We start from the raw sequence: 16664 nt of genomic DNA on the forward strand, positions 1-16664 counted from the left end.
ATTTCCTTGAGATTATGCTTTTTTTAAGAACTATCTTTATGGAATCAAAGTGACAACAGCAACACAAAAGATTACATAGGAATCTTAGGGGGTGGTAAGTTTGTTAGTAAGGGAGGAAAAACAAAGAAAATGAGAATGATTGCATATTTCAAAGAATGTAATCAATGTCTGTCTTAGTTACCTAGTGCTGTTATAGCAGAAACACCACAAGTGGATGGCTTTAACAAAAGAAATTTATTCTCTCACAGTTTAGGAGGTTAGAAGTTCAAATTCAAGGTGCTAGCTCCAGGGGAAGTCTTTCTCATTTTGTAGGCTCTGGTGGAAGATCCTTATAATCAGTCTTCTGTTCTAGGCGAGCTTCAGCTCAGGATCTCCAGGTCCAAAGGATGTGCTCTGCTCATGGCACTGCTTTCTTGATGGTTTTAAGTCTTTCTGTCTCTCTGCTTCTCTCTTTTATACCTCAAAAGCGATTGACTCAAGAAACAACCTAATCTGGTAGACTGAGTAATGCCTCATTAACGTAACTGTCTCTAATCTTGCCCCATTAATATCATAGAGGTAGGATTTATAACACATAGAAAAATCACATTAGATGACATAATGGTGGACCATCACACAAAACTGGCAATCATGGCCTAGCCAATCTGACACACATTTTTGGGGCGCACTATTTTGTTCATGACATTCCACCATTTTGTTCCCACAAATTCATGTCTTTGCCACATGTAAAACACGTACTCCCCCTCAGATCATAGGAGAAGTCTTAAATCAATTCCAAGTCCAAAATCCAAAAATTCCTGTTCATCTGTAAAATCAAATACACAAGTTATCTACTTCCAAAGTACAGTGGTGGAACAGGCACAAGCTAGACATTTCCATTACAAATGGAAGAATTTGGACAGAAAAAGGAATAACAGGTACCACACAAGTCAGCAGAACACCTTACATTAGCTCCCAAGTCCTAAAAATTTTCCTCTATTCTCTGAGACCATTTAGGCAACCGCCATGCCCTTCAGACTCTTGGTGCTGGCCATACTGTTCAGATTCTGTGTGGAGGCCCCTTGGCTCTAGGATTCAGCTCCACTTTCCAAGCCCACCAAAAAGATAAAGCTACTCCCTTGGATATGGGTAGCCACATTTTCCTAGCACCTCTGAGTGGTAGCCCTGCCAAGTCTGCCCCAGCAGGCCCTGCCATTCTTCTGCCCCTTGTGCATGGCAGCCTCATCCCCTCAGCTTTGACCAGTAGACCTGGCCCTATCCCACTGACACTCATGAATGGCACCAAGCTGATCAAGATCTGACTCTTTGATACCTAGAAAGCTGTGGCCCTATGCTTAGAAACTCCAGAAGTGGTGGTCCTACTCTTTGAAACAGAGCCAGCTCTGCTTCCTATTTTCCTAGTCTTTTCAGCTTCCACTACCATGGTTCCTTGGCCTCTCAGCCTCTCAGGCCTTGCCACCTGCATCTTCCCTGCTATGGCAGGTGTTCCAAAGCTCTTTAGCTCCACCAATAATTGCCATTAGGCACCTCACTCTGCCAATAAACTTGGGAAGGCTCTCAGCTCCCTTGCTCCATAGGTTAGTAAACCTAGCTTCACCAATAAGTGGCCAATGGCACCAGAGAGCCTACAGTGCAAAGGCGCTCAGCTCTTTCATCCCTTGGATCAGCTCCAATGCTGTCTCTCACCAGTCTCCTGGGTCTGCTACTGTTTCTCAACATCTGCACCATCTCCAGTGTAACAGCTCTCCTCATTTTCTTCTGAGTCCTCACCAGAATTGTCTTGACTTCCATAATCCTAACAACAGTCCCTTTAAGGCAACCTAGAGTTTTACTACTAGGGACTTCAAAAATCTTCCAGCCTTTACCCATTCACAGTTTCAAAATAGCTTCCACATTTTAGGTATCTGTTAGAGAAGCACCCTACTCTCAGTACCAAATTCTTAATTTTCTAGTGCTGCTATAACAAAAATACCACAAGTGGATGGCTTTAATTAAGACAAATTTATTCTCTCATGGTTTAGGAGGCTAGAGTCAGAATTCATGGTGCCAGCTCCAGGGAAGGTATTCTCTCTCTGTTGGCTCTGTTGTCATCAATCTTCTTCTGGTCTAGTTGCTTTTCGGCTCAGTGACCCTCAGTCAAAAGGATGCATTCTACTCCTGGCAATACTTTCTTGGTGATTTGAAGTCCTTCTGTCTCTCTGCTTGCTTCTCTCTTTTATATCTCAAAAAAGATTGACTCAAGGCACAATCTAATATTGGAGATTGAGTCCTGCCTCATTAACATAACTGCCTTTAAACTTGCTCATTAACATCGTAAAGGGAGGACTTACAACACATAGGAAAATCACATCATATGACAAAATTTTGGACCCTCACACAATTGTGGCAATCATTGCCTAGCCAAGTTCACACACAATTTTGGGGGACGCAATTCAATCCATGAGAATACCTGAACTGTACATATAGAAACTGTTGAACTGTTGTATGTTCTCCTCTGTATATTTTCAATCACAACAAATCAAAATAAATTTTATTTTTAATTCCTAAAGTCAAATGAAAATAACACTCAAAATATCAAACCTTTTTGGTACACAGTCAAAGTAGTACTCATAAGGACATTTATAGCAATAAATACATTAAAAAAGAATGATCCAAAATCATTAACTTAAACTGACAATTGAACAAATAGAAAAGGAAGCTCAAAAGAAGTCAAAGGCAACCAGAAAAAAGGAAAAGAATTAAGATCAGGGTAGATATAAACGAAATAGAAGAACAACAAAAAGAACTGACTAAACCAGAAGATGGTTTCTTAAGGGCATATGCAAAGAATTAATAAAATAGACAAACCACTGGATTGAAAAAATAAGATAAAATGGTCAAATAACCAAATGAAGAAAAGAAACTGATGACATTATAACTGACCCAACAGAGATAAAGAAGATCATAACTAACTACTATGAAAAAATGTACTCCAAGAGGTTTGAAAATATAGATGAAAGAGACAAATTCCTAGAAAAGCACTACCTACCCAAACTAACACAGAGAGGTAGAAATTTTAAACAGACCCATTACAAAGAAGAGATAGAAGACACTACTAAAAAAGGGGAAAAAAAGCCCATGACCAGATGGAACACTACCAAACATTCAAAGAAGAGTTGACATCAATCCTACTTAATCTTTTCAAAAATATAGAAGAGGAAAGAACACTACTAATTTCTCCAATTTCTTTCTGTGAAGCCAGCATAACTCTGATACCTAAGCCAGTCAAAGACATCACACACACACACACGATACACAACAATATCCTTTATGTACACGTAACCAATTTTTTCCGTGAATTCTAGCCAAAAGACTAAAAATTACCATGATTAAGTGGGTTTTATACCAGGATTACAAGGGTGGCTCAGCATTAGAAAATCAATCAGTACAATCTCCTGTGTAAGCAAAACAAGGGAAAAGAATGACATGATCATACCAGTTAATGCAGAAAAGGCATTTGATAAAAATTCAACAACGTTTTCCTGATAAAAACTTTTGGCAAAATAGGAATAGAAGAAAAATTTCTCAACATGATTAAGGACATATGCAATATATGCAAAAACAGAAGTCAACCTTATAGTAAAAGGAGAAAGACTAAGAGTCTTCTGTTTAGAATGAGAATGAAACAAGGATGCCCATTATCACCACTCTTATTCATCATTGAATAAGAAGTCCTAGCCAGAGCAACAGGAAAAGAAAGAGAAATAATTGTACCCAAATCAGAAAGGAAGAAGTAAAATGATCTGTATTTGCAGATGACATGATCCTATACATACAAGACCCTAAAGATTCCATTAAAAAAAAAAAAAAACCTGCCGGAATTAATAGAAGGATTTAGCAAAACTGCAGGGTACAAGATCAACGTGTAAAAACGACTTGGGTTCCTCTATACTAACAAAGACAACTCTGAAAAATAAAATAAGAAAACAAAACAATTTGCAAAAGTTTCAAGTCAATAAAATACCTGGGAATTAACCTAAAGAAAGACATAAAAGACTTAAAAAACACAATGATAATTATAAAACAGTATTACAATAGATTGTAAAGACCTACAAAAATGGAAAGAAATTCCATGCTCATGGACTGGAAAGCTCAAACTGAAAATGTCAATTCTACCTACAGCGATCTATGGACACAATGCAATCCCAATACAAATCCCAACAACATTCTTCACTTAAATGGAATAACTAGTAACCAACTTCGTGTGGAAAGGAAAGAAACCCCAAATAGCCAAAATAATGCAAAGAAAAAGAACAAAGCAGGAAGCCACACACTCTCTGATATCAAAAGATAGTATACAATCACTATAATCAAAACAGCCTGGTACTGGTTGAATGATAGACACACAGACCCATAGAATAGAATTGTTGTTGTTGTTAGGTGCCTTCGAGTCGGTTCTGAATCATAGCGACCCTACGCAAAACAGAATGAAACACTGCCCAGTCTTGCGCCATCCTTACAATGGTTGTTATACTTGAGCTCATTGTTGCAGCCACTGTGTCAATCCACCCCGTTGAGTGTCTTCCTCTTTTCCGCTGACCCTGTACTCTGCCAAGCATGATGTCCTTCTCCAGGGACTGATCCCTTCTGACAACATGTCCAAAGTATGTAAGACGCAGTCTCGCCATCCTTGTCTCTAAGAATTCTGGCCGTGCTTCTTCCAAGACAGGTTTGTTCATTGTTTTGTCAGTCCATGGTATATTCAGTATTCTTCACCAACACCACAATTCAAAGGCGTCAACTCTTCTTCGGTCTTCCTTAGTCATTGTCCAGCTTTCACATGCATATGATGTGATTGAAAATACCATGGCTTGGGTCAGGCGCACCTTAGTCTTCAGGGTGACATCTTTGCTTTTCAACACTTTCAAGAGGTCCTTTGCAGCAGATTTGCCCAATGCAATGCGTCTTTTGATTTCTTGACTGCTGCTTCCATGGCTGTTGATTGTGTATCCAAGTAAAATGAAATTCTTGACAACTTCAATCTTTTCTCCGTTTATCATCATGTTGCTCATTGGTCCAGTTGTGAGGATTTTTGTTTTCTTTATGTTGAAGCGTAATTCATGCTGAAGGCTGTGGTCTTTGACGCGCATTAGTAAGTGCTTCAAGCCCTCTTCACTTTCACCAAGCAAGGTTGTGTCATCTGCATAATGCAGGTTTTTAAATGAGTCTTCCTCCAATCCTGATGCCCCATTCTTCTTCATATACTCCAGCTTCTCCTACTATTTGCTCAGCATACAGATTGAATAGGTATGGTGAAAAAGTGCAACCCTGATGAACACCTTTGCTTACTTTAAACCAATCAGTATTCCCTTGTTCTGTTTGAACAGCTGCCTCTTGATCTATGTAAAGGTTCCTCATGAGCACAGTTAAGTGTTCTGGAATTCCCATTCTTTGCACTATTATCCATAATTTGTTATGATCCACACTGTCGAATGCCTTTGCATAGTCAATAAACTACAGGTAAACATCCTTCTGGTATTCTCTGCTCTCAGCCAGGATCGATCTGACATCAGCAGTGATATCTCTGGTTCCATGTCTTCTTCTGAAACCAGCCTGAATTTCTGGCAGTTCTCTGTTGATATACTGCTGCAGCCATTTCTGAAGGATCTGCATCAAAATTTTGCTTGCATGTGATATTAATGATAAAAAATATATATATATATTGTTCTATAATTTCCACATTCGGCTGGATCACCTTTCTTGGGAATAGGCATAAATATGGATCTCTTCCAGTCAGTTGGCCAGGAAGCTGTCCTCCATATTTCTTGGCATAGACGAGTGAGCACCTCCAGTGCTGCATCTGTTTGTTGAAACATCTCAATTAATATTCCATCAATTCCTGGAGCCTTGATTTTTGCCAATGCCTTCAGAGCATCTTGGACGTCTTCCTTCAGTACCATCAGTTCCTGATCATATGCCACCTCTTGAAATGGTTGAATATCGACTAATTATTTTTGGTATAATGACTCTGTGTATTCCTTCCATCTTCTTTTGATGCTTCCTGCATCATTTAATATTTTCCCCATGGAAACCTTCACTATTGCAACTCGAGGCCTGAATTTTTTCTTCAGTTCTTTCAGTTTGAGAAACGCCAGGCGTGTTCTTCCCTTTTGGTTTTCCATTTCTAGCTCTTTGCACATGTCATTAGAATACTTTGTCTTCTCGAGAGGCCCTTTGAAATCTTCTGTTTGGTTCTCTTACTTCTTCAGTTCTTCCTTTTCCTTTAGCTGCTAGACGCTCAACAGCAAGTTTCAGAGTCTCCTCTGACATCCATCTTGGCCTTTTCTTTCTTTCCTGTCTTTTCAGTGACCTCTTGCTTTCTTCATGGATGATGTCCTTGATGTCATTCCACAACTCATCTGGTCTTCAGTCACTAGTGTTCAATGCATCAAATCTATTCTTCAGATGGTGTCTAAATTCAGGTGGGATATACTCAAGGTCATATTTTGGCTGTTGTGGACTTGCTCTGATTTTCTTCAGTTTCAGCTTGAACTAGCATATGAGCAATTGATGGTCTGTTCCACAGTTGGCCCCTGGCCTTGTTCTGACTGATGATATTGAGCTTTTCCGTCGTCTTTTTCCACATGTAGGCAACTTTATTTCTGTGTGTTCCATCTGGTGAGATCTATGTAGTCGCCGTTTATGGTGGTGAAAGAAAGTATTTGCAATGAAGAAGTCGTTGGTCTTGCAAAATTCTATCATTCAGTCTCCAGCATTGTTTCTATCACCAAGGCCATATTTTCCAATTACTGATCCTTCTTCTTTGTTTCCAACTTTTGCATTCCAATCGCTGGTAATTTTCAACGAATCTTGATAGCATGTTGGATCAATTTCAGATTGCAGCAGCTGATAAACATCTCCTATTTCTTCATCTTTGGCCCTAGTGGTAGGAGTGTAAATTTGAATAATAGTCGTATGGATATTATCCTGTTACTGACAGCAAAGTACTTCAGGAGGGATCTTGAAATGTTCTTTTTTGGCGATGAATGCCACACCATTCCTCTTCGAGTTGTCATTCCCAGCATAGTAGACTATATGATTGTCAGATTCAAAATGGCCAATACCAGTGCATTTCAGCTCACTAAGGCCTAGGATATCAATGTTTATGAGTTCCATTTCATTTTTGATGATTTCCAATTTTCCTAGATTCATGCTTCATACATTCCAGGTTCCGATTATTAATCGATGTTTGCAGCTATTTCTTCTCATTTTGAGTCGTGCCACATCAGCAAATGAAAGTCCCTAAAGCTTTACTCCGTCCATGTCATTAAGGTCGACTCTACTTTGAGGAGGCAGTTTTCCCTGGTTGTCTTTTGAGTGCCTTCCAACCTGGGGGGCACATCTTCCAGCACTATATCAGACAATGTTCTGCTTCTATTCATAAGGTTTTCACTGGCTAATGGTTTTCATAAGTAGACTGCCACATCCTTCTTCCTAGTCTGTCTTAGTCTGGAAGCTCAGCTGAAACCTGTCCTTCATGCGTGACCCTGCTGGTATCTGAATACCGGTGGCATAGCTTCCAGCAATACAGCAACACACAAGCCCCCACAGTATGACAAACTGAGAGACACGTGGGGGAGAACAGAATTAAGAACTCAAATTTAAACCCAGCCATCTATGGATAACTGATTTTTACCAAGAGATCAAAGTCCACTCTGTGGGGGTAAAAACAGTCTTTTTAGTAAATGGTGCTGCCAAAAATGAATATCCACCTGCAGAAAAAAGAAACCGAACGCATACCTCACAACATACAAAAAACTAACTGAAAATTCATCAAAGATCTAAATGTTAAACTAAAAGCCATAGAATTCCTGGAAGAAAGTATGGGAAGAAAACTATGGGACATAACCTTTTATAATGATAGGATAACAAACATTACAACAAATGCACAAATAGAAGAAAACAAAGTAGATGAAAGGGAGCTCATAAAAAATTAAAAACTTATGCTCTTCAACAGACTTTATAAAGGAATAAATAAACCTACCCAGAAACCCAACCCAGTGCCGTCGAGTCGATTCTGACTCATAGCGACCCTATAGACGGGAAAAAATCTTCAGAAATGAATTATCTGATGAGGGTGGTGATGCATAAAGTTGTGTGTCAACTTGGCTAGGCCATGATTTTCAGTGGTTTGATAGTCATGTGATGGTGTGATCACTTCCACAATGAGATTTGATGTTATGTGACCACCTCCATGATGGAGCCTCCTTTAAGTAGCCAATCATTTGAAAGGGAGCTTCCCTGGGTGTGTGGCCTGCTTTGAATATAAGTGGATATTCTGGCAGTGTTTGTGGGCTTTTGTTCATTCTGGATCCTGCAGCTGGCTCCTGTTCGTTTGATCTCCAGTTCTTGGGACTTGAGCTAGCAGTTCACATGCAGTCTTGCCTGCTGATCTCTGGGATTCATTGATCTTCACAGCCCCAGTGGCTACGTGCATCAGGAGAAGCCTCTATTGTGGCCCATGGACTTGGGACGTTCCAGGCTCTACAACCACATGAGCCATTTCCTTGATATAAATCTCTCTCTATATATACATTTATATGCTTTACTGTTTTTGCTTCTCTAGAGAACCTAGTCTAAGACAAGGGCCTAATATCTAAAATCTGTGGAAAAGTATAAAAACTCACCAGAAAAAGACAAACAACCCAACTAAAATATGGGCAAAGGACATGAACAGAACCTTCACCAAAGAAATCATCCGAGCAGCCAACAAACATATAAAAATATGTTCACAATCATTAGCCCTTAAAGACAAAGGAATTAAAACTACAAAGAAATACCATCTTACCCTGGCCAAAATGGTACTGATAAAAAAAAGAAAAAAAAAAAAGAGAATAATAAATGTTGGCAAGGATGTGTGGAGATTGGACCACTTGGCCACTGCTGGTAAAACTACAAAATGCTACAACCACTATAGAAAATCGTATGGTGCTTTCTCAAAAAACTAGAACTAGAACTACCCTATGATCCAGCAATCCATGTGGATATATACCCTAAAAAAAAATACCCTAGAGACCTAAAAATAATGACAAGAACAGACATATGCACAACTATATTCACTGCTGCTTTATTCGTAAAAGCAAATAAATGAAAACAATGGAAGCGTTCATCAGGGATGAACGGATAATTCAATTGTGGCATATAGTTACAACGGAATGCTATGTATCCATAAAGAACAATGATGAGTTGCAAAACATAGCATGGATTGACATAAGTCAAGCATATAAGGACAAATATTGTATGATCCCTCTTTTACTATTATATATGTAGAGAGACCAATGTTCACAATGTTCATTTGTGATTACCAGGGAAAGGTGGAATGAGGGGAATATACACTTTAGGTCTTGGAGACTTGATTTCTTTTTGGTGATGGGAAGTGTGGCACCAAATGTGGATGTAGTGAGCAGAGCAAAACCAAAGTAAAAATGAATGTTTAAGGACATATGGATGTGTATAATCATATTGGTAAACATGTAGATAGAGATGTGTGCATAAATGAAAACAGAAATAAGTATATGTATATGTAAATATACATATATGGGCACAGGCACATATATTCATTGACAACACAAATACGGATACTCCACAGACATAATCAAACTCTTTCAAAGATTGGGTTTCTGGATTTAAAGCTTAGAACAATAGTCTAATGGAACAATTCAGTAAATTGACACAACATAGCTCACAAAAGTCATAATCTGCATCCTAGTGAAGTGAGTAGCATCTGGGGTCTTAAAAGCTTGTGAGCAGCCATCTAAGACAGAACTACAGGTTTCTACTTTCCAGGAGCAAAACACTAAGAAGCCATCCAAAAACTCCAGAAAAAAACAAATCTATAGGAACCACAACATCATCTATCCTGAGACCAGAGAAGAAGATGGTGCCCAGCCACCAACATTGACCAGGGTCACAAAAGATGGTCCCGTAGAGAACTGGAGAAAAATGTGGAGCAGAACACAAATTCTTATTTAAAAAATCCAGACAAATTGGAACATTAGAGAACAAAGGACTCCCTGAGACAGTCACCTCAGGGCTCTCTTTAAACATGTAACCAAGCCTCCCCCATGACGTCATCATATAACCAAATAGCAGAGAGGCACACAAAATAAAGCCTATTACCCATAAGATCAGTTCTCTACTGAAAAACCATCAGTACTAAGAGTACATGAGAACTAATGGTCAACAATTACACAGAATCAAAGATGAGAAGATAAGGGGGCATGGAAACTAGTGTACTGGAATTGGAACAAACAGAACACAATTAAAGGGAACGTCTACACGTTGTGATAAATATAACTAATGTCACTAAACAATTGGTGTGGAAATTGTCAAATGGGAACCTAACTTGCTGTCTAAACTATTACCAAAAACTTAATTACAAAAAAAAAGGTACAAAAGAAGAAACAATTCCAGGATGGCGCCCCGATGTCTAACTGCACCTCTTCCTTGGGTGGTCAGGCTGGCAAATCTTCAATTGTGCTTCTCACAGTGAATTGCTTAGCCCTTGGAGAATAAAATGGCTGCGTCAGGCATTCGAGGTCCTTTTACTATGGATGAACCTCTCAAAAATGTATTTATTAAAACAACAAACATTTGTTATTTGTCACAATTGCACGGGTCAGGTGGATAGTTCTGCTGATCTTATCTATGCTTGACTGACCTTGGCTCAGTTTATGGGATACACTGTCCGGTCAGCTGACTTCAGAGGACCTCATTCTCAAGTCTGGCGGCAGGCTAGATGTCAGCTGGTATGGCTGAAGAACTGGGCAGCCGGGCTCTGCTTCTCCCATTAGCTAATACTCTAGTCTTGTTTTTATTCATATGACACCTTCACCAGATTACAAGAGAGTGTACAAAAACATCAAAGCCTCGCAAAGTCTTGGAACTGGCCTTTTTGCCACCTCTGTTACCCAAAACAATTCTCAAGAGTGACTACATTCAAGGATTGGTCAAACGGATTCAATCACTTGATGTGTACAGCTGCAAAGGGTACTGGAAGGCTTTGGAAATTTGGGCTATGTTTTCATTCTACTATAGTGAGTAACAAATCATTTTAAAGGAAAAGTCATTTCTAAAATATTAACTTCCAACAAAATTTGGAAGACAATCTACTTACATTTCAAGCATTTCAAAAAATAATTTTTAATGAAAGATGAATGTGAGAAATTGGCACATAACTTGGATGGAGTTGAAAGAGCTGAGTGCAATTGCTATTACAACATAATTTTCAACAGTTTTTATTTCCATTTGCTTTTAATATGACCAATTCATCACAACGTTTTCAGCTATTAAAACATAGAAATAGAATTGATGCTGAAAGTACTGCCTTCTAACATTAAGTTTTGTTCTTACATTAAAATATTAATACATCTAAATTAAAAATCCAAAACTATCCTTCTGACGAAAATATTTCCAATAATATTTTTTAAGCTTGATTATATTTTTATTTAAATTTGCAATGCAAATACAGCTTTAATAGTGTAGTTATTATTGTACTGTTATAAAATAAATAATTTAAAAAGAACTTTCAATAACACTAAAAGCATTTTAAAATACCCAAACAAACCCGTTGCCATCCAGTCAATTCTGACTCATAGCAATCGTATAGGACAGAGTGGAACTGCCCCACAGGATTTCCAAGGAACCCCTGCTGGATTTAAACTGCCAAACTTCTGTAGCTCTTAATCACTAGGATCTATGGGGACAGTTAAATTGAAATATGAGTTTAGGAGAAGAAGGAAAAACATAAATCTGATTGCTCAAAATGATCTTGTTCATACAGTTTGAATGAATTATGATGTGTAATGGAGATTACATTTTTCTGATATTTATGCATGTGATGAAATATTTTATATGTCAGATTGAATTCCCAGGATGTATATATACATTTACAAAACTAATTTAATAGTATGTGGACAAAAAAATTTGAAAACTCACATATTATGTCCAACTTACAGGCAAATGGATAGACCATAATGAACCTGGAATGTCACAATTTGAAAATGAAAGAACATGAGATTGTATGAAAGTATTTACTAGAAAAGGTGTTTACTGGTGTAGCTGGATTCTTAAATAATTGCTGTAATTCTGTCAACAGTTGCTTTTACAATTGTAGCCAAGTTAATTCAACTACATGAGTCTCAGTTTCACCAGAGTAAAAGCTAGGTTGGCTGTGTCACTTCAACCACAAAATGTGGTTATCATTTCCCAACACAGAAAGAAGTGAAAGTTCTCTGTAAAAGGGGACTGATTACATATCATTGATTCAATTTAAGGTTAATATTGATTATTCCCTAACATAAAAGTAAATTAGGAATTATATGAGTGTCAGATATGTAATGAAAGATAAATTAGTAAATACTCAAAGAAGGAAAAGTTACACAAATGAAAAACCATTATCTCAGCAGATATTCAATACATAAGATGATATTTCTACAGTCTTTATATTTGCATGTACAATGACTGTTTAATTAATACCTTCTCAACTAATGCATAAGAAATCTATTGCCATCCAGTGGCACTATAGAACTGAACTATAAACTGAAAATTAAAAATTAGAATAATGATCATAAGTTTAAAGTCACTTGACTCTTCCAAATAATTTCTTGAGCTATATAAAATTGTCCTGCAAATTATTTTTTTCTCCCTCATTATAACACCTGCCAAACTAATGACTCCCACTATATTAGTGTTTTATTTGGAATTTAATCTAGATGTATTGAGTAAAGAGAAGGACGTACAAGTTAATAAAGCAAAATTGAGTTGTTAAAATGAGATAGATCTAACATTTTGAATTGACTGAATTACAAATGTCTAAATGCAAATGACAGCCTGTCTTTTATTTTATTTAGAGTAAAATTGTGTGGCAATTACTGTGCAACATGTTTGGCAAATCCAGATAATTAATTTGAATTCTTTATGTTGGATTGGAGTACTGTTGAGAAGGATTCAGTAATTATGCTCATGTTTCAAAAAAATATATAAATAAAAATAAATTAATAAAGTACATATAACATTTGTGATGGTTGAGTGGGCAAAATAATAGCACAACACACAGGGCAGGTATACATTGTCCCTATTTTTTGCATATAATTATTTTCTGAGATCCATTTCTAAGCCTCTGGTGCAGCCCATCAAAATTATTGTTCAGTCACGTTGGAGCTCTTTTGAAAACAAGTTCTGGTTATAGACCAGATTTATTCTACTTTGCATTCATGTATGTAAGATACCACAAACACACACACTCACACACACATTATGCAATATTCACAAAATCAAAATTGGTGAACTCAATATTACATTCTCATTTCCTTGAGTTTGCTCATTCTAGTCTCTCCTGAATAAAAAGGCTTCTTCATTGAAATATGTCCCCTAAAATACTGCCCATTATCCAGGCCAATTTCAGATAACACCTCTTTTATGAAGACATATGTCTAATGTCCCTAAATTGATTTGAATTTTTTCTTCCCCCAAGCCTTCTAGGATAAATATTATAGTTGGGCTTATGCAAAAGCACTTTCTTTATGCTCCACCACCCCACTAGATTATACATTCCTTGAAGGCAAGGCTTATGTCTTATTTTTACTTTCATTTGTGTATACGTGTAAGCAATAAACACGTGTTTGTTGAGAACCTGCTGTACTCCAGGAATCTTATAAGAAAGAGGGGTGGAGTTAATGTTTTCTCAGATTATGAAAAGTTCCCCAAAAGATATCTAAATTATCTTTTGGTCTTGATTATCAGATTATGAGCTAGCTCATGGTATCACATTTTTAGAGATTTAAAACTAAAGATGAGAGAGATTGCTGCTCTTTTCTTTCAATTAACAGACAAAACCAAGTTTGGTTTCTTTGAACCAAACCACATCCTTACTATCATGCAATATTATCAATAATATTTAAAAGTATGTTTAAAGACAGTCTTTTACACACAGTTTACTTAAAAAAAAATTTTTGTTAGGGACAAATTCTATTAAAATAGTATGCTCAATGAGAAAAGACTTTGGTGTCCATTATCTTGATGACTATATTCTTGACATCCTTATTCCTCAAACTGTAGATCAACGGATTCAACATGGGGGTCACCACTGTGTAAAACACAGAGGCTACTTTGATGGTACTTCTGGAGTTTTTGGTGTTGGGCACACAGTATAGGAACAGGATGGTGCCATGGAAGATAGTGATGGCAGTCAGATGAGAGGCACAGGTAAAGAACGCCTTACGACGACCACTGGCTGAACGCATTTTCAAGACGGTGACAACGATGGACACATAAGATGTGAGAATGATGAGTAATGTACTCACCTCATTAAAAGTGGCAAAGATGAAAAGCAACAACTGACTAAGAGAAGTATCAGAGCAAGAGAGAGACAGAAGTGAGGAGAACTCACAGAAGAAGTGATTGATTGTGTTGAAACCATGAAAAGATAATTTCAAAGCAGAGCATGTCAGAACCAAGGAACATGCTATTCCCCATGCATATGATCCCACCACCAGCATAGCGCAGCATCTCTGGGACATGGCAACTGTGTAGAGCAGAGGGTTGCAAATGGCCACAAAGCAGTCATAGGCCATTACAGATAATAGAAAGGATTCAGTCACCACAAAGGTACAAAAGAGAAAGAATTGCACTACACATCCTAAAAATGAAATGGTTCTGTCTTCTACAACTAGGTTCACCAGCATCTTGGGAGCAAAGTTGGAGGAATAGCAGAAATCCACAAATGAGAGATGGCTGAGGAAAAAGTACATGGGGGTGTGCAGTATGGCGTTAATTCTGATGATTACAATCATCCCAAGATTCCCTACAACGGTGACACTGTAGATGGCCAGAAATACCAAGAAGAGGGGAACCATCAGTTCTGGGCAATCTGAGAAGCCCAAAAGGGTGAATGTGGCCACGCTTTTATTTCTGTCTGACAATAACATGGCTTCTGTTTGTCGAAATCTGAAAGTCAGTCCTAGAAATCAAAAAAATATATATATTAAACAGAGTGAGGGTATAGGATGCTTGGTCAAGTACCCCTTGCCAAGACTGGAAAAGATATTTCTTTCAGAATCTCTCTATATTTTTATTAAATAAAATATGGTAAATTTCTCAAATTTTAAAACATAATAAACATTTATTTTTAAAATTTTCTCAAGGAATTTAGGGACTGTTTGGTAATTTTATGTCAAATTCTTACATAACACTTTCAATTCTCCTTGAATGTTATCAGTTCATAGAAGACAAGCCTGGCCTGATGCTAGATTATGTCAGCCACACAGTCAATAACAAAAATCTGAAAAATCTGAATTGTATCAGTTAATTGGCTCATAACATGTAACAGTATGGACATAAAGAATGGACAGCCTTGACAATTCCCATTTGTGTTACTTCTGCATAGTATGTTGATCTTTGTTTTTCTTTCTGACACAGTAAATCTGATATCAAAATAAGTTTTTATTACTTTTTAACAGCTTGTGTGGTGCCATTGGTTAATGCCCTTGGCAACAAACCAAAATTGGAAGGCCTCCTTTCCAGAGGCACCTTGGGAAAAAGGACTGGTGGTATAATTCTGAAAAATCAGATGTTGAAAAATTTATGGAGCACAGTTCTAATCTTACACTCATGGGTTCATAGTGATTCCAAGTTGACTTGTCGACAACATTTTTTTCATTTTTCAAATCTGGGAGTTCTAAATTCTAATTCTCCCTCATGGCTTGAGAAATTAAAAGACTAGAGCAGATGGTTAATATAATCTGGTATACATTCATATTCTAAAGATGGCATAACAGAAGTCAGAAGAATCCTTGACTTTTTCAATGACGTGGATAAAATCCAGTCTATAACCCACAGCCATGTGTCCATTTCTCCACTCCATACAATGGTCCCTCTTTTATACTAATATATTTCCTTTGTTAATGATCACCCCCTTAAATTTTGAGCAAACTAGAGACTCTAAAACTATGGGAAATATTCCAGAACATTGTTATGTGCCACAGAGATATAGTAGAGGGCAGCATCCAGATGAAACACAGGAGAATGGGATTTAGAGATGTTTTCACACAGGAATAACTAAAGACTCTTTGAGTTAGAAATTCCCACTCCCAAGGCTCTCTCATTCACATCTCTTTCTTCAATATACTTAGGATACTCATTCTGTCCCTGTATTACATATTATAAGAATTAAAAACATGGAGTGGTAGGGCACAATTAGGGCATTTTATGAGAAAACAGTAGCATGCACACACACACACACAATCATTGTTTTTCTTGAATTGGTGACGAGCACCTCTCAGGTCCCAACATACTGGGAAACTCTTTCTCCATCTATGATTTGTGGTAAGTTCATCTCTGATTCTGAAACCCAACAAATCATTTTCAGATGGTCCAGAAATAAAGATATCAGGTCATGTGCTATACTGAGTTCCTCAATGGTCCCATCCTGTTCCTATATAATCCTGAGTGTTGAAGACAACCTCAAAAGGTAACCCATCACAAAATTAGTCATTCTAATTCACATTTTTTAACAACATATTTCATTTATTTGTCATTTAAATTTTTATTTTAATCCCATACATGTCTTTAATGTAAAGACTATTTTCTTTCCCAAATGTTTATATTAAATTGATGATAAATTTATG

The 16664-nt window shown here is 37.4% G+C and overlaps 1 protein-coding gene across 1 annotated transcript; it reads right to left on the reverse strand.

Moving 5' to 3' along the window:
* Positions 1-14024: 14024 nt before the first annotated feature.
* On the reverse strand, positions 14025-15048 carry LOC100655988 (olfactory receptor 5D18-like). The gene has a single exon (XM_003423505.3). It carries the CDS (start codon positions 14964-14966, stop codon positions 14025-14027), a length of 942 nt encoding a protein of 313 aa, XP_003423553.2. The 5' UTR covers positions 14967-15048.
* Positions 15049-16664: the final 1616 nt, after the last annotated feature.

This window comes from Loxodonta africana, chromosome 22 (assembly GCF_030014295.1).
Source record: "Loxodonta africana isolate mLoxAfr1 chromosome 22, mLoxAfr1.hap2, whole genome shotgun sequence".
NCBI classification, from domain to species: Eukaryota; Metazoa; Chordata; class Mammalia; order Proboscidea; family Elephantidae; genus Loxodonta; species Loxodonta africana.

Bases quoted from the DNA above. Each gene is read 5' to 3' on its own strand.
- LOC100655988 (XM_003423505.3), bottom strand. From the start codon at position 14,966: ATGTTATTGTCAGACAGAAATAAAAGCGTGGCCACATTCACCCTTTTG.